The 18,694-nt window shown below is 39.1% G+C and overlaps 1 protein-coding gene across 1 annotated transcript; it reads left to right on the top strand.

Annotated features, from left to right (window-relative positions):
• The first annotated feature begins 885 nt into the window (after positions 1–885).
• On the top strand, positions 886–14,148 carry LOC124253557 (proline hydroxylase buaE-like). Its single transcript, XM_046687362.1, has 8 exons — positions 886–1,084; positions 4,590–4,711; positions 5,442–5,508; positions 8,925–9,038; positions 10,787–10,880; positions 11,889–11,977; positions 12,993–13,103; positions 13,534–14,148. The coding sequence occupies exons 1-8, from the start codon at positions 914–916 to the stop codon at positions 13,708–13,710; spliced, it is 945 nt and encodes a 314-aa protein (XP_046543318.1). The 5' UTR covers positions 886–913; the 3' UTR covers positions 13,711–14,148.
• The last annotated feature ends 4,546 nt before the right edge of the window (positions 14,149–18,694 follow it).

The following is an 18,694-nucleotide window of genomic DNA, read 5'->3' as shown; positions in this document are numbered from 1 at the left end:
CCTTTCCCAACACGTCTGGGACATGATAGGAAGACGTGTGCATCAACGTCAACGGCCACCAACCACGTTAGAACCTTATTTAATCAGTCTCCCATTGAAACAACGTATCTGGTTAACAAAACTGCGAACATGCAATCACAGATTACCGATTGAAACCGGCAGATGGTATAATATAGACACGGAAAATAGAATATGTACAATTTGTAACCAGCCTGTTATATGTGACGAATTTCATATTATATTATCATGCAGAGCTCTAGATGATGTAAGAAAAAGTATACTCCCTAGCTATTTTTGTTATAACCCCCATATTGATAAATTTGTTTCCCTTATGAAATCTGACTATCATCCTTTGGTACAGAAACTGTCACGTTTAACGAAATTGTATTATCCCTGTTTTAGTTATACATTTATATTATATTCATATGCATATAAGCCAAAATGGAACTTTGTATTCATCAAAATATATGCATGTTCTCGATATCATTTTGTATGATTTATGAGAATAAAATCCTTAGTCCTGAGGGTTAAACTTGACCAAGCGCTGCAAAAGGAGTGAGATTGTTTACCCAGAATCGCCATTAGCCGGCCCACAAGCAGTACACCTCCTCGAGTGAAGGAATGTTTTGACAAACCGTTTGAAATTGTCCAGTTTACCCCTATTTTAAACCTATTATCCATTCAGGTCAAAGACGGTCATCTGCTGTTATACTTCACTACTGGCTGTTATGTGTTCTCAATTCGATAGTTATTATCACACAACCATACTCAGAAAAACTATGACTCTGCAAATGCTAAGGTATTCTGAATAGCCTCAACTTGTTTTGAACAGTATAAATACAGGTCAGTAAGAGGTTACGTGTCTGCCACGTGACGTGGGTGAGTTTTTCGTAGGTAGGTTAATCGTGCGACTATGGCGGCGTCTGCTATCCCAATTGTTGACTTCCAGAAGTACGGACTGAATGTTACCGACCCCAAGTCCGTGACGAGTGACGTCCTGGAGACCACGGCCAGGGAGATATATGATGCCTTTAGTACAATAGGCTTTCTGTACCTGATTAATCATGGGATTGAGCAGAGAAAGGTAAACAGCATATCCTGTTTCTAATGTATTGTGGTTGATGTCTAAATATTTTGTCCACCGGGAGGCCTATTTGCTTCCATAGTTTTGCTGTTAAACGTTACCTCCTTAGTCTTGTTTTGCCCGTTAGATAATAGCGAGTTGTAACTGCGGCTGAAAAGACCCTGTTGACGGGGTTACCTGGGATCAAGGCCACCTTGCACTTGTTTTCTTATATAAGTAGGTCGCGCCGTTATCTAATCGGGAAGTCTATGATCAAATGTTGCATAGGTAGTAGGGAGAGATGCATTGCTACAGTGCACCGATCTCTCACTCGTCCGATGTGTATATTGACACCGTGCACCGATCTCTCACTCGTCTGATGAGTATATTGACACCGTGCACCGATCTCTCACTCGTCTGATGTGTATATTGACACCGTGCACCAAAATCTCACTCGTCTGATCTGTATATTGACACCGTGCACCCATCTATAACTCGTCCGATCTGTATATTGACACCGTGCATCCATCTCTCACTCGTCTGATGAGTATATTGACACCGTGCACTCATCTCCCACTCGTTTTGGTGTGTATATTTACATCGTGCACCCATCTCTCACTCATCTGATGTGTGTATTGACACCGTGCACCTATCTCCCGTCCTTACTAATTTGTATGTAGCTAAAATGACATCATCCATCGCACTTGCAATGAATATATTGATACAGTACTGTCGATATTATACAGTACTGTCGATAATATCTTTATATTTAATTCAATTGTTCAGAAGTGTCTAAATACAAAGGGAAAGAAAATGTATGCTTTGTTTGTCGATTTTAAGAAAGCGTTTGATTCAATACAGAGAGAAAAACTTTGGGGGGTAATGCAAAAACATGGTATTAGCCCTAAGATGAATAGATTGCTACAGAAGATATATGATAATGTGAAAGTTTGCATCAGAAATAATCATGAAATATCAGATACCTTCAATTGCAATGTTGGGCTTAGACAAGGCTGTATTCTGAGTCCATTCCTGTACTCAATGTTCATTAATGAATTTGCTTCGATAATACAACAAAATGGTACTCATGGTATCCAGTTACATCCCTATTTGACACAATTGTTTTTATTGTTATTTGCCGATGATATGATTCTGTTTGCGACTACTGTTGTTGGATTACAAAGGCATATACGTGAGTTGGAACATTATTGTAATGTGGCAGGATTAACTGTTAATTTTGAGAAAACTAGAATAATCGTATTCAAAATTGGGGGCAAACTATCTAAAACGGAAAATGGTATTATAAAGGAGAGCCGCTCCAAGTCACACAATCATATAAATACCTTGGAGTCTACTTCACTAATCGTCTTGGCTTTTCAGCACATGCTAAATATTGTTCCACACTAGCCAAAAAGGTACTTATTGGGGTTCTCAAAAGTATTAACAAACTCGTAGATATTGATTATCATTCTTTTTTCAAAATATTTGATACAAAACTCCTTCCTATTCTATTGTATGGTTCAGAGGTATGGGGTTTCAGTAATTTTGACGTAATTGAGAAAATACATTTATATACTTGCAAGAAATTTTAGGAGTGAAAGTAAGTACACCTAATGCCATGGTATATGGAGATTGTGGAAGATTTCCCATACACATTTTTGCTAAAGCTAGAATAATAAAATATTGGATACGTCTGTTATATATGCCATCTGATAGATACCCTAGACAGTGTTATGACATGATGTTAATGTACGATAACAACGGGAAGACTAACTGGGTGACTAACATTCGAGAATTGTTAAATACAATAGGTTTTGGGGAGGTATGGCAAAGGCAAAATGTTGACTTTCATACAAATTTGGTGAATAATGTTACTCAAAGGCTCAAAGATATATATACACAAGAATGGGTAGGAGCACTGTCATTGTCAAGTAAATGTTTCTATTATAGAATGTTTAAATCCCATATATACACAGAGAATTATCTGCTGTCACTAAATATCAAGAATTTTCGAAAGGCATTTGCTCGGTTTAGGTGTTCCTAACATGACATGGCAATCGAAACAGGGAGATATCATAAAATAGAGAGGGAAAATAGAATTTGTACATTTTGTGATCTTAATTGTGTAGAAGATGAATATCACTTCCTCTTAATTTGCCCATTATATTGTGAGTAAGAAAAAAAAATTTCCCAAGATATTATTCTGTATATCCTGATAGAGTGAAATTTTCTTTGTTAATGAGTACTGATGACAATGTTCATATTGATTCATGTGTCATCATGGGCCTGTGGCCACACATGAATAAAGATTGATTGATATTGATACAGTGTCATGCCAGTAATGAGTATATTGACACAGTGTCACCATCCATCACACATGTAATGAGTATATTCATACAGTGCCACCATCGATCACACATATACTGAGTATGTTGATACGGTGTCATCACCCATCACACATGTAATGAGTATATTGATACAGTGTCATCATCCATCACACATGTAATTAGTATATTGATACAGTGTCATCACCCATCACACATGTAATGAGTATATTGATGCAGTGTCATCATCCATCACACATGCAATGAGTATATTGATGCAGTGTCATCATCCATCACACATGCAATGAGTATATTGATACAGTGTCATCACCCATCACACATGCAATGAGTATATTGATAGAGTGTCATCACCCATCACACATGCAATGAGTATATTGATACAGTGTTATCATCCATCACACATGTAATGAGTATATTGATGCAGTGTCATCATTCATCACACATGTAATGAGTATATTGATACAGTGTCATCATCCATCGCACATGCAATGAGTATATTGATACAGTGTCATCATCCATCACACATGTAATGAGTATATTGATGCAGTGTCATCATCCATCACACATGTAATGAGTATATTGATACAGTGACATCATCCATCACACTTGTAATGAGTATATTGATACAGTGTCATCACCCATCACACATGTAATGAGTATATTGATACAGTGTCATCATCCATCACACATGTAATGAGTATATTGATGCAGTGTCATCATCCATCACACTTGCAATGAGTATATTTATACAGTGTCATCATCCATCGCACATGTAATGAGTATGATAATGAGTATATTGATACAGTGTCATCATCCATCACACATGTAATGAGTATATTGATACAGTGTCATCATCCATCACACATGTAATGAGTATATTGATACAGTGTCATCATCCATCACACATGTAATGAGTATATTGATACAGTGTCATCATCCATCACACATGTAATGAGTATATTGATACAGTGTCATCATCCATCACACATGTAATGAGTATATTGATATAGTGTCATCATCCATCACACATGTAATGAGTATATTGATACAGTGTCATCATCCATCACACATGAATATTCCTATGAGTGTCATATCCATCGCACTTGTAATGAGTATATTCATGCAGTGTCATCATCCATCACACATGTAATGAGTTTATTGAGTACCGTTTTGTGTTTCGGGTCGATGCCATGTTCTCCGTGTCGAAGTCCTTCTTTGATCAACCTGTGGAAGAGAAAAGGAAGTGTTCCCGAGTTCCGGCAGATCATGGTGAAAATGGCTGGATTGCCGTGGAGAGCGAAACGTGAGGCACAAAATAATCTTTGCACTTTGGAAATCCAAAACATTAGTTTTTCGTTTGATTTATGCATTATACTTAGATTTGATCTTATCTATCGATATCTATGTATATATGAGTAAATGTACATGATTCATGTTCATAATCACTAGCTGATAAGGCCAGATTACGAATAATATTTACTTTACCTATATCCTAGTAAACTGGTTGGAGTGAAGTTGCTGAGATATACACTTAAAGTGGGTTTGTAGGTAAAAAGGGAACTGACGTTAGTGTGTCCATGCTGGTGACAACGGTGATGTAACAGTCCTACTTGTTATAATCACCTCTGTTTGCTCAATTTACGGTGACATACCATACCAACAGTGACGTAGATACACACGTTCAAATATGTAGCAACATTTTGTGTACTGTTGCATCTCGTTGTCATGCTGCAGTTGGGTTCGAACCCGAGACCAAACTCTCCATTGAACGTAATCACCGTACCAGTTCTCTTGGGGTTCACTACCATACGACCCCCACGGGGATTTACGTATTAGAAGTGAACCCCAGCAACATACTTGCGGACCAGTTGGTCGTTTGTCTTGATATTAATCACTGGTTTTCTGACTCGATTATTTACCAGACGGAATCAACCTGCGCTTTCCTATCACATTAATCCAATATCTGTGCATAGCTGATATACTGCTCCAAACGGCTCAGTTCAGTGATACCTCTTTGTTTATTTCCCCAAAAGGTTGAATCCCGAGAGAAAGGTTGGAGACCTGAAGGAAGCGTTCAACTTTACACCCGGACATGATGGGGTATTTAGAATTGGTCATTATCAAGAATGTGTATGTTCCTTCTGGTTGGACGTAAAGATTGGTTATGTCAATCCTGCTTGTCTGCCGGCATTCAATTGAAGACTGCTCATTAGAAAAATCTTCGGACGAATCCTGGCATCCCTCTAACCACTGTCATGGCACTTGACCATTTCAAGACGTTTTTGAAGACGGATTGATAGAAATATCAACCTGTGTTTTTATTTTGGCACATAAACATAAGGCCTAGTTAGCTAAAACATTTTTCTGGGTTTGACACCATTAAATATCCGTGTTTTTTTTATTTTATTATCAATGGCCTGCATCAGCTCGGGAATTCATCCACACTGATGAAACTGAAATACTGTTTAATACGGTCTAACTACCCACTTGCATTAAACGCAGATTTAAAAGATAAGATAAGATAAGATAAGATAAGATAAGATAAGATAAGATAAGATAAGATAATACTTTACTACCAGATTATTGACATCGTCAAACACATGAGACAGAACAACAATGATTTTTCAGTAAGCACTGAGATTAAACAATTTTGTTGAGTTTAAAACTCTATTTTGAACTGAAATGTTGAGGTAAAAACCCAAAATGGTACAACAAAGAAGGTTAAAATATTAAAATTAACTTTGTATAATGATGTTTTGTTCTAAACGGCATGCGCAGACGACCATAAAGAAATTCAAAATCGTAAACAGATCAATGTTAAATAGATGTCATTGACTCAGTTTTTGTTTTTAGCTCTATTTTGAACAGACAGGTTACCAAACCAACAAAGAAGGTTAAAAGTTAAAATACTTTGTATGAATGTTTTGTGAAACAGTACCATACGAGAACAACCAATGTTAAAGTTGTTTAAACGACGTAGGAAATACAATATCTGCTGGCCTTTCTTATACAGGTAATCAACATTGTCATTCCAAGTAAGCTTACCATCAATGACAGTTCCTAAATATTGGTATTTTCTCACAATTTCAATTTCCTCGTTGTTGATTACAATAGGGTCCAAAGAGTTCCTGTTGATTTCCTGAAATCTATAATCATTTCTTTCGTTTTCTTAGCCTTTAAAACCAAAAAGTTTTCTTTACACCAATTAGTAAAATTCAAGACTGCATTTTTGTAATCAAGGTCAGCAGATTTTAAAGTGAAACAATCGCTGCGCCATCGGCAAACTTGATAATGAAACAGATAACTGCTTTACAGATACAATCGTTGGTATAAATGATGAACAATATGGGTGACAAAACACATCCTTGTGGAGCTCCAGGGGATAGGTTGGTAACCGAGGAACTGATTCCATTAACAGTAACATACTGAGGTCTGTCAGTCATGAAAGCGTCTATCCATCTGATCAGATTTGCTGTTAACACTTAAGTTTGTTAGTTTTGACAGAAGTAAGTGTGGCTGAATGGTACTGAATGCGGAGGAAAAGTCAGCGAACAGAATTCTCACATATGATCTATTTTGATCTAAATGTTTATAGATAAGATTCAGGAGGGTTAATGTGGCGTCGTCTGTGCCTCTTCTCTGTCGGTAAGCAAACTGGAGTGGGTCTAGATGTTCTTCAACCTCGCGCATAAGTAGCTATTTCACAATGCGTTCCAGACACTTCATGGCTACCGATGTCAGAGCAACGGGGCGATAGTCATTTAGCATTTTCGGGTTTTGCCTTTTCGGGAGTGGTACAATGTTAGATGTTTTCCACATACTGGGTATATGATTGAATAGCAGGGTAGTTTGGGAAAGTTGTTGAAAGACACCACTTAACTTATCACGGCACTCCTTGAGAACAGCACAAGTGATATTATCGGGGCCCGCACTCTTGCGTCAGTTTAATCTTCGAAACGACTCTTTGACGTCATCAGTGGAGATTACTGGAGTTTCGCAGAATGAAAGGTTTCCCAAAAGATGATTTCTTTCCTCTGAAAAGTCATGTTCATCAAAACGAGAATAGAAAATGTTCAATTCATCAGCAAACTCTAGACTGTCATTCACGTTAATCTCCGTTTGCTTCCGATTGGTTCCAAAAATAGTTGCTAAACAATTCCATCCATCCCGAAGGTTATTTTCCCGAAATTTTTATTCGACCCTTTCTTTGTACTTGAGTCACGATATGGCTGAAATATTGCCGATGCGACTTTAAATCTTAAGTCACTCACTCTTTGTATATATACTTGAGCTTACACTCCTTAATATGTCGTAATATGTCCTTCTGTGCTGATATAACTCTCAGCTTGTCCCCTGAACAGAATGCACGTTTCTTGTCACTAAGTAGGGCTTTCAACTCCTTTGTCACCCATGTATGTTGTTCGGAAAGATCTTGATTGTTTTATTTGGTACGATGGAGTCCACGCTAAAGTTTATGTAATTCACACAATTCGTCAACACTATCGGAGTCCTGCTTGAATAGGTCCCAAGCTGTGCTATCAAAGCATGCTTTCAACTCATCAATGGATTCTTTAGAATAGACTTTCACTGATTTTTTCACTGTTTTTCAGTTTTAAGTTTCTGTTTGTAAGCTGGGATTAAGTAAACTGCGTTATGGTCAGAAGTTCCGATAGGTGGCTGGCAAAATGATTTATATGCGTTCTTGATTGTCCCATAGCAGAGGTTAATTGTCTTCTCGCCTCTTGTTTTACAGTTCACATCCTGATATAGGTGTGGTAGTGATGACTTAAGATTGCAACTATTAAAATCACTAAGGATGAATTTGGGAGCATCCGCCGATAGCATGTCCAGTTTATTAACAAAATCTCATAAAACATCCGAAGCAAGTTTATCATTTCCATCAGGTGGAATGTACACAACAGTTATAAACACTTGACCGACTTCCCTTGGTAGATAGAACGGTCTGAAAGACACAGTTAAGAGTTCGATATCGGGTGTGCACACAGTATCTCGAACAACATAATTAGTGCACCATTTAGAATTGACATACATGCATACGCCGCCTCCACTAGATTTACCGGTTGCCACTTCATCTCTGTCCAGCCGTATCGGGGTACCAAATCCATCGAGGCAAAGACTTGCACTATCAATACTGTCCGTTAGCCATGTTTCCGAGAAGCAAAGAAGGCAGCTGTCTTTATATTGATGTAGATATGTTACACATGCTTCAAGCTCCGTGAATTGTTTCCATAGACTGCGTACGTTAGCGAGAACTAGTGTAGGTAGAGGGGGCCTGTACTGTCTAGCCCTAATCCGCCGTCTCACTCCACCCCTCTTACCTCTTTTCCGCGTTCTCTGTGTTTTTCCAGTGTCAGATTCCTGTGGAAAATCCAGTCTTAGTGAGCTGATAAGTAAGATGGATTTAAATTGTAATCCTTTTTAGTTTTTGAACGTGGGCAAGTCTTACCTGAAGTTTTAGCAAATATAATATGTTTCATACTGTTGGTCTGTTCCAGTTTTGGCCAGAAGATCCTGCCCAATTTGAGTCAACTTTTGTATCATTTCATGCTGACTGCACGCGGTTGGCAGAGAGAGTCCTTGATGTCATGTCTATCGGCCTCAAACTTCAGGTACGACATCCATGAAGTAAAATGAGGTGGATGTAATCGTGCAGTTACAGAATGGAGGTAAAACAGATGACAGAGGGGGTCATAGTGTTCTGTTTATTGGCTTCAAGCTTCAGGTATGACATCTACAGCAGAGTCATGGTACCAAGTACAAAGAGCAAACAAACCGTGTACTAATGCCCTGTCTACAGGTCTGAAATATCAGCCATTACTTTCAGGATGGTCCTGAAGGATCTTTTGAGGATAGTTTGAATCTACTGATGTCAGATTCAATGTCTCCATCCTTTGGAATCAGATTTCATCTTAATGTTTCAGTGTGGGATCCTTCAGTTTCTGTCTCTGTCTCTAGAATTCAATTTGTCCTCGCAAGTTGGGATATATTTTACCTGCTTTAGGTGCAGGTATAGATTGAGAGCAAATAGGTAATAATCTGTCCCAATCATTTTCAGCAATTACTTTCACTATTGAGGGTAGTCGTACAGTTATGGACTGGAATAAGGAAACAGATAAAACAGAAGGTGTAGTTGATATCGGCCTCAAAGTTCTGATATCCATAGTTCAGACAACCATAGCTGATTCGTGGTGGGAATGTCTGTCAGAGATAGACTGTGTTTGAGCGAGTCCATGGTGTTCTACTTCAGGCATGACATCCAAAGTAGATTCAGGTTTGAAGGGAGAGATGCAGTTATTAACATTGAGAACAAATATAGCTAACAAAACATGTACTTTATGTCCTGTCTACAGGCCTCAAATTTCAGCATTATGTGCCTGCGTAAAAGGATGGCAACAGTTTCAGAAGTTCAGGCTCAATCTTTTTGTCTTTTGTGATCTGATTCTTATTGCGTCCCATTTATAGCATAGCAATTTCAGTTTCAAGTATTTGTTTCAAGATTAGAGTTCGATTTGTCTTCGTAACTCAGGATCTCCTTTACCACAATTTCTCTCTGTGTTTTAGAAGAGTTATTACCGACGTGAGTGTCTCAGTTCTCCCGTGTTCTGGGATCTATTTTACCTGCTTGAGTGTCTCAATTTCTCCCCGTGTTCTAGGATCTATTTTACCTGCTTGAGTGTCTCAATTTCTCCCCGTGTTCTAGGATCTATTTTACCTCCTTGAGGGTCTCAATTTCTCCATGTGTTCTAGGATCTATTTTACCTGCTTGAGTGTCTCAATTTCTCCCCGTGTTCTAGGATCTATTTTACCTGCTTGAGTGTCTCAATTTCTCCCCGTGTTCTAGGATCTATTTTACCTGCTTGAGTGTCTCAATTTCTCCCCGTGTTCTATGATCGCTATTACATGCCTGAGTGTCTCAATTTCTCCCCGTGTTCTAGGATCTATTTTACCTGCCTGAGTGTCTCAATTTCTCTACGTGTTCTAGGATCGCTATTACATGCCTCAGTGTCTCAATTTCTCCATGTGTTCTAGGATCTATTTTACCTGCCTGAGTGTCTCAATTTCTCCCGTGTTCTAGGATCGCTATTACATGCCTCAGTGTCTCAATTTCTCCCCGTGTTCTAGGATCTATTTTACCTGCCTGAGTGTCTCAATTTCTCTACGTGTTCTAGGATCGCTATTACATGCCTCAGTGTCTCAATTTCTCCATGTGTTCTAGGATCTATTTTACCTGCCCGAGTGTCTCAATTTCTCCCCGTGTTCTAGGATCGCTATTACATGCCTCAGTGTTTCAATTTCTCCATGTGTTCTAGGATCTATTTTACCTGCTGGAGTGTCTCAATTTCTCCCCGTGTTTTAGGATCGCTATTACCTGCGTGAGTGTCACAATCTGATGGACAAGAAAGGCGGCGCCACCACACTGAGAAGTCTGTACTACCCCGCTCTGTCTGGATGTAAGGATTGTTCCTGTTCAGTGTGAAATTGTTTGAACAATTGCTGTTACGTTGTATAAAACGTTGAGGTAAAGGTATTTTTTTCAGTGTGGAAGAGGTTTGGTGTTGCCATCGTCGTTGGGATAGGAAGGATGTTGTGTGGGGGGTATGGGGTGTTTGACGTGGTGTAGTGTGTGGTGTGTGTGTGTGTGTGTGTGTGTGCGCGCGCGTCTGTCTGTCTGTGTGTGTGTGTCTGTGTCTGTCTGTGTTTGTCTGTCTGTGTGTGTCTTTGTCTGTGTGTGTCTTTGTCTGTCTGTGTGTCTTTGTCTGCGTGTGTGTCTTTGTTTGTCTGTGTGTGTCTTTGTCTGTGTGCCTGTGCGTGTCTTTATCTTTGTCTGCCTCTGTGTGTTTGCGTGTGTCTTGTCTGTCTGTCTGTGTCTTTGTCTGTCTGTCTGTGTGTCTTTTCTGCGTGTTGTTTGTCTGTCTGTCTGTGTCTGTCTTTGTCTGTGGCTGTGTGTCTTTGTCTGTCTGTCTGTGTCTTTGTCTGTCTGTCTGTCTTTGTCTTCTGTGTGTGTCTTTGTCTGTCTGTCTGTTCTGTCTGTCTGTGTGTGTGTTTTTGTCTGTCTGTGTGTGTCTTTTCTGTCTGTCTGTCTGTGTGTGTCTTTGTCTGTCTGTGTCTTTATCTGTCTGTCTGTGTGTGTCTTTGTCTGTCTGTGGGTGTCTTTATCTGTCTGCCTGTGTGTGTCGTTATCTGTCTGCATGTGTGTGTCTATCTGTCTGTCTCTTTGTCTGTCTATCTGTGTGTCTTTGTCTGCGTGTGTGTCTGTCTGCGAGTGTTTTTGTCTGTCTGTGTCTTTGTCTGTTTGTGTGTCTTTGTCTGTTTGTGTGTGTGTGTGTGTCTGTGTGTGCATGAGTGAGTGTGAATGTGGGTAATGAAAACATAACTGCAATTTCAAATGAACAGTTCTCTCTAATGAACATAATATCATTCTGATAAACTATAAAGACTTTCCACTTCTGCTTCTACAGCCGTGAAGCCAGGTCAAGTTCGCTGTGGGGAACACTCCGATTATGGCACAATAACACTACTGTTCCAAGACGACATTGGGGGCTTAGAGGTGAGGTTCTCAGTTTGTGTCTGGGCGAAAATGACATAATTTCAATATGACATATTAAAACCATGGCACCTTTTGCCAGTTTCAGGTGATGATCACATATGTGCGTATGACATACTTAAAGTGATGATCACAGATGTGTATATGACATGTTTCAACTGATGATCACAGATATGGGTATAACATGTTTCAACTGATGATCACAGGTGTGTATATGACAAGTTTCAACTGATGATCACAGATATGGGTATAACATGTTTCAACTGATGATCACAGGTGTGTATATGACATGTTTCAACTGATGATCACAGATATGGGTCTAACATGTTTCAAGTGACGATCACAGATTTGTGTAGGGCATGTTTCAAGTGACGATCACAGATGTGTGTATGACATATTTTAAGTGAGGAACACAGATGTGTATATAACATGTTTCAAGTGACGAAAACTAATCACGTGCAGTTGGCATGTTATGTTTCAGGTGATGAACAGTGATGATATGTGTGTGGTATAGCATATTTCAGGTGATGAACACTGATTGCGTACTGTAGTATGACATGTTTTAGGTGATGAACAGTGACGACATGTATGTGGTATGACATGTTTCAGGTGATGAACAGTGATGACAATATCATGACATGTATGTGGTATGACATGTTTCAGGTGATGAACAGTGATGACATGTATGTGGTATGACATGTTTCAGGTGATGAACAGTGATGACATGTATGTGGTATGACATGTTTCAGGTGATGAACAGTGATGACAATATCATGACATGTATGTGGTATGCCATGTTTCAGGTGATGAACAGTGATGACATGTATGTGGTATGACATGTTTCAGGTGATGAACAGTGATGACATGTATGTGGTATGACATGTTTCAGGTGATGAACAGTGATGACATGTATGTGGTATGACATGTTTCAGGTGATGAACAGTGATGACATGTATGTGGTATGACATGTTTTAGGTGATGAACAGTTATGACATGTATGTGGTATGACATGTTTCAGGTGATGAACACTGATGGCGTGTATGTTCCTGCTCAGCCCATTCCCGGCGCCATCTTGGTCAACATTGGTGACCTGATGCAGCGATGGACTGCAGATCAGCTTAAAGCCACAGTGAGCAAATTCTGCTTTGATGGAAATTGATGTCGTTCAACTGTTGAGATGGTTATGGATAATTAGTGCGTGTTCAATGGAACGTTACTTGAATGGCTGAAAGTTTGGAATTCGGGTTGTAACTCTGATCAGTATTCCACAGTAGGGTTCAAATCCACAGTAAACGTCTTGGGTTAGTAGTAAAAAAACAGGCGCGACGGAATCACGGATCACGGGTTAATGTTTATACCTTTAGTCACTGTTAATCACCACACTATCGACCACAGGTTAGTGTTGAAACCTGACTTTATGTCCAGTGTCAAATATATGCTTCTGCGGTCATCCACATATCTAGCGTCATCGCGTCCATATTTGATGTAGAGGAACTAGTGGAGAGTCATCTATGTTGCCACGTGTGTCATAATATATGATACATGTTCCTTATTTGCAGAAACACCGGGTCCTGATTCCTGAAGAGGAAGTTAAGAAACGTCAGAGTAGACAATCCATGCCATTCTTTGTCGATCCAAATTATGACACCATGATTAAATGTCTGGATGGTTCAGACAAGTATGAACCCATCTCATGCGAGGACTATCTGAATTACAGGTTCAGTCTGACCTATTAGTTATGGAGGAAAGCACTTGCCAACATTGCTTGAGAAATGATATCTTAAACGATTGTCTATGAATTTTAAATGGTGGTCAGCTTATGTTAAAAGAGGAGAGCCCGAAGAGTGAGTTAGCATAGATTTACGACGTTTCTAGTAATATTGTTGTGCAGACACAGGATTTGGTGTTTGCACATTGTACCCATGAAGAAAAACCAATTGGGACCTTCTGAATGAATGAACGCTTTAACTACAAGACTACCCAGCCTTAAGAACTGCTTGTTTTAGATTTCAGTTAAATGATATTGGTGAAACCTGACTTTCTTTATGACAATCACCCGTGTCTATGGTGCAGACACATCGCTGATCGTAATCGGGGAAAATGTGGAATTGAGTCATGGCACACCCATCGTAGAGGGACTTTAGAGAGTGTCCATCAGTCCGACCGATGAGAGAGACGTCAGAGTGAATCTCACCAAAGTTTGACAATGCATCATAATATAACAGTAGTACATGACATCTTGCAGAGTTGCGTCCCTTAGGCGAGACAGGAACCGTGATTTCAAATCTCAGATACGCACAGATTATATACCTGGTTTTAAGGATCATACCCATGCTCGTCGTCGTTCGCTCTTTAAGACGACAGTGTCGTCATTATCAACGCGTATTTCGTAAACACAAGTGGAATCGAACAATGGTCTCTGCTTTCAGTGTAGGTTATAACCCGTGGAGATCCGGGTTAGAAATGGTCTCTAGCAACACATGCTTGTCGTAACAAACGACTCTCGGAATCGGGTGGTCAGACTCTCTGACTTCATTAAGACATCAGTTAAGATTTTACATGACATATTTCGTATCGTGACGACTTCTTTAAGACATGACATCGTATCCTAATAGCGTAGATCAAAGCACATGATGTTCATCACTGGATTGTCTGGTGCAGACTGATTGTTTGCAGATTGGTTGCTGAGTGTGACGTTAACCAACAAGGAAACAAAAGAAACAAACAAAAACAAACAAAAACAAAAACAAAAAACAACCAAGTAAACAATAACCAAAAACATAGACCCGAATAGTTGAGGTATGAATTTTTCGATTGGATTCGTTTTGTCTGCTGGTGATCATCACTAGGTTTTCCTACAAATAATAAACAGGCAAACTAGGAAGGGTTTCAATCACGGCCGTGAAACATCCACAGAAAATGTACCTTTCTTCTTATAGTCGTATTATGTCGTTGTGTACAGTGATGCTCAAGAAATACAATCACAATTAAAGGACCTGGTCAGCCTTTCCAATAACGAACTCCCAAATACGTCGACGCAGCTATGATCAAGCAAGAGGTCAGAAGATACAAAGTTTCTCTTAGTTTGGGCGTATCTAATTCAGGAACCATAGTGACTGTACAAGTAAGATAGAGGAAGCCTAATCATACGTTTGTAGCATCGTTGGCTGATGGATGTATTCAGAAAGAGAGAGGCTACATTGTCAACTAGAGGGTACAATAAATCTTGTAATTGTTTGAAACGTTTGGACAAACCAGAAAACAGAAGATCCACATGTTGCCGAATATAATAAATATGCTAAGAGATCTTAAGAAAGTAGCTGCCTTGAATTAAAGCAAAATTCTCAGGCAAAAATCAGTTTCCTCAAATGACCAGCATTTGAAATTTCGGGAAGCATAGAACGTTTCATATTTCTAAGACGGAAATCGTTTCATCAAAGTTGTGAAGGTACATGAACGTGTTTCAGATTACAAGGCCAGTCCTACTACTTGTGGCTTCCAAAATCTGTCATACTGCTACCAGGGTGTGGCTTATTAAATCACAGGTGACTTTCAAATACTCCAACAATGACAACCTTCGCCAGTTATTTAAACAGAGACCAAACTATAGTGCTTCTTTAAGTGGCATTTACATGCTGGTATGTTGAAGAGAAATACTGCTTTATAGATAGATAACTTCTTAGTTGCAATAGATGACACGTTTCGGTGTAGATCCTAACACCGTTCACAAGCAAATTTGCTTGATAACGGTAAAGTGTTCCTCTTCCAAATATAGTGAACTATGGTGATATGAAGAATCAGCATGATATGACATGTGGCCTATAGTAATATGAAAGAATCGGCATCACATGACAGATGAATCACAGTATTATGAAAGAGGCATGGTATGACAGATGGCCTAATGATAGTAATATGAGAGAATCGGCATCACATGACAGATGAATCACAGTATTATGAAAGAGGCATGGTATGACAGATGGCCTCATGATAGTAATATGAGAGAATCGACATCACATGACAGATGAATCACAGTATTATGAAAGAGGCATGGTATGACAGATGGCCTCATGATAGTAATATGAGAGAATCGACATCACATGACAGATGAATCACAGTATTATGAAGAATCATGAGGCATGACAGATATGACAGATGGCCATCAGATGGCCTAATGATAGTAATATGAGAGAATCGGCATCACATGACAGATGAATCACAGTATTATGAAAGAGGCATGGTATGACAGATGGCCTCATGATAGTAATATGAGAGAATCGGCATCACATGACAGATGAATCACAGTATTATGAAAGAGGCATGGTATGACAGATGGCCTCATGATAGTAATATGAGAGAATCGGCATCACATGACAGATGAATCACAGTATTATGAAAGAGGCATGGTATGACAGATGGCCTCATGATAGTAATATGAGAATCGGCAATCGACAGATGATCACATGACAGGCATGAATCACAGTATTATAGTAATAGAGGCATGGATGAATGACAGTATTATGATGGCCTCATGATAGTAATATGAGAGAATCGACATCACATGACAGATGAATCACAGTATTATGAAAGAGGCATGGTATGACAGATGGCCTCATGATAGTAATATGAGAGAATCGGCATCACATGACAGATGAATCACAGTATTATGAAAGAGGCATGGTATGACAGATGGCCTCATGATAGTAATATGAGAGAATCGACATCACATGACAGATGAATCACAGTATTATGAAAGAGGCATGGTATGACAGATGGCCTCATGATAGTAATATGAGAGAATCGACATCACATGACAGATGAATGATAGTAATATATAAATCGGCATGATATGACTGATGGCTTATGGTAATATGAAAGAATCGACATCACATGACAGATGAATGATATTAATATGAAAGATGCATGGTATGACACATGGTCTATAGTTATATATATGAAAGAATCAACATGGTATGACAAATGGCCTATAGTTATATGAAAGAATCAGCATGATATGACATATAGCCTATAGATAAGAATCAGCATGATGTGACAAATGGCTTATTGTAAAATGGAATAGGCATTACATGAAGATGCTATGAAAGAATGTGCATGCCGTGCTAAATGAATTTTAACAATATGGAAGAATCGGTATGAGAACGCAGGTGAACTTACTGTTATATGAAAGAGTTGGCATGATATGACAGGTGGACTTTGGCAAAGACAGATGGCTGTTGTAAGAGGCAACTAACGGGATCGGTTAGCCAGACTCTGTTATTTGGTGGCATGTCATGGCATCCCATTTATGATCGGTACATATGCTCCCAATTACTGGAAAGTGTCAATTATACATTAAAGGAAATCCACAGCTTCAATACCACCGCGTGTAGCTTCAAACAACGAAGCTATATATAGTATATATTACGTGCGCTTCAAGAGATTACCATGCGCAGCCAGGTGATATTGGATTTACGAATGCTTACGTTTTTAAGTTTTGGTGAGAAGTACTTGATTATTCTGATGAGCAATATCACAGAAAGGTTGACTTAATTTTCTTTGTCATGTTTGACTAAAGATGGTTTATCAAATTCAAAACGGCACTACATATACCCCCAAATAAAAGAAATATGGCGAGAAGCATTATATACATACACTCATCAAAACTGACTGACTGAGTATGGTTTTACGCCGCTTTTAGCAATATTCCAGCAGTATCATGGCGGGGGACACCAGAAATGGACTTCATGCACTGTACCCATGTGGAGAATCGAACCCGGGCCTACGACGTGACGAGCTAACGCTTTAACCACTAGGCTACCCCACCGCCCCACAAAACAATTCATGTCCAGGACAAACTCTACGATATTCCGCAATTAAAACAATATTCCTTCTCTGAGGATTTAGATTGCAACATGCTACAGTATCATGGCGGGGGACACCAGAAATGGACTTCACGCACTGTACCCATGTGGACAATCGAACCCGGGACTATGGCGTGACGAGCGAACGCTTTAACCTCTAGGCTACCCCACAAAACAATGTCCAGTACAGACTCTACGATATTCCGCTATTAAAACACTGTTCCTTCTGTAAGGATTTTGGGTTACAATATGTTACAGTTTCTTGGTTTGGTGGCTTGGCTGATTGCGTGTTATTGAATCCAATAACTTGGGGTTGCCAACTGTGTCACATGTTTGTATCACAGAATGTTGCATTATGCTCAACAATCATCTTTGAAAATAAAAATAATTCTTCCTAAGGCAAAAAGCAAAAACTTATAAAATTACGACATTTGGTAGGCACATTACTTTCCAAATCCTTACTTAACCAAGATATTTTTACAGAAAAGTACCCAATCACAGATTACTAACTGTCTCATGAATCTGTGATAGTTAAAAAGGTATTACCTAGTTTAGCAATAGTTCTTTCAATGATCAAATCCATTAAAAAAAACCCAAATACCTTCGACCTTTTGACATTCAGCTTATTTTAAATTTGGTGGAGTATGACCTTGATGAGGCTGTTCGCATAGTTGTATTGTAAGGAAACCATCGCCTAATCTAATGCCTAATACCACATTACATAATTGTGTCCAGCACTTTCACACTGCTGTTACTTGACTGTGAGTGAATAGGACACGAGAAGAAGAGAAAAAATCCAACAATTTCAGGCATTGATATTTTCAGTATTTAAATATAGCTGCGAGCAGCGATGTAGGGCTCC

Source organism: Haliotis rubra, unplaced genomic scaffold (genome assembly GCF_003918875.1).
Source record: "Haliotis rubra isolate DU_JTF1 unplaced genomic scaffold, ASM391887v1 Scf544, whole genome shotgun sequence".
Classification (NCBI taxonomy): domain Eukaryota; kingdom Metazoa; phylum Mollusca; class Gastropoda; order Lepetellida; family Haliotidae; genus Haliotis; species Haliotis rubra.
The sequence above is the reverse complement of the archived record's forward strand: the minus strand, read 5'-3'. Positions and strand labels throughout refer to the sequence as shown.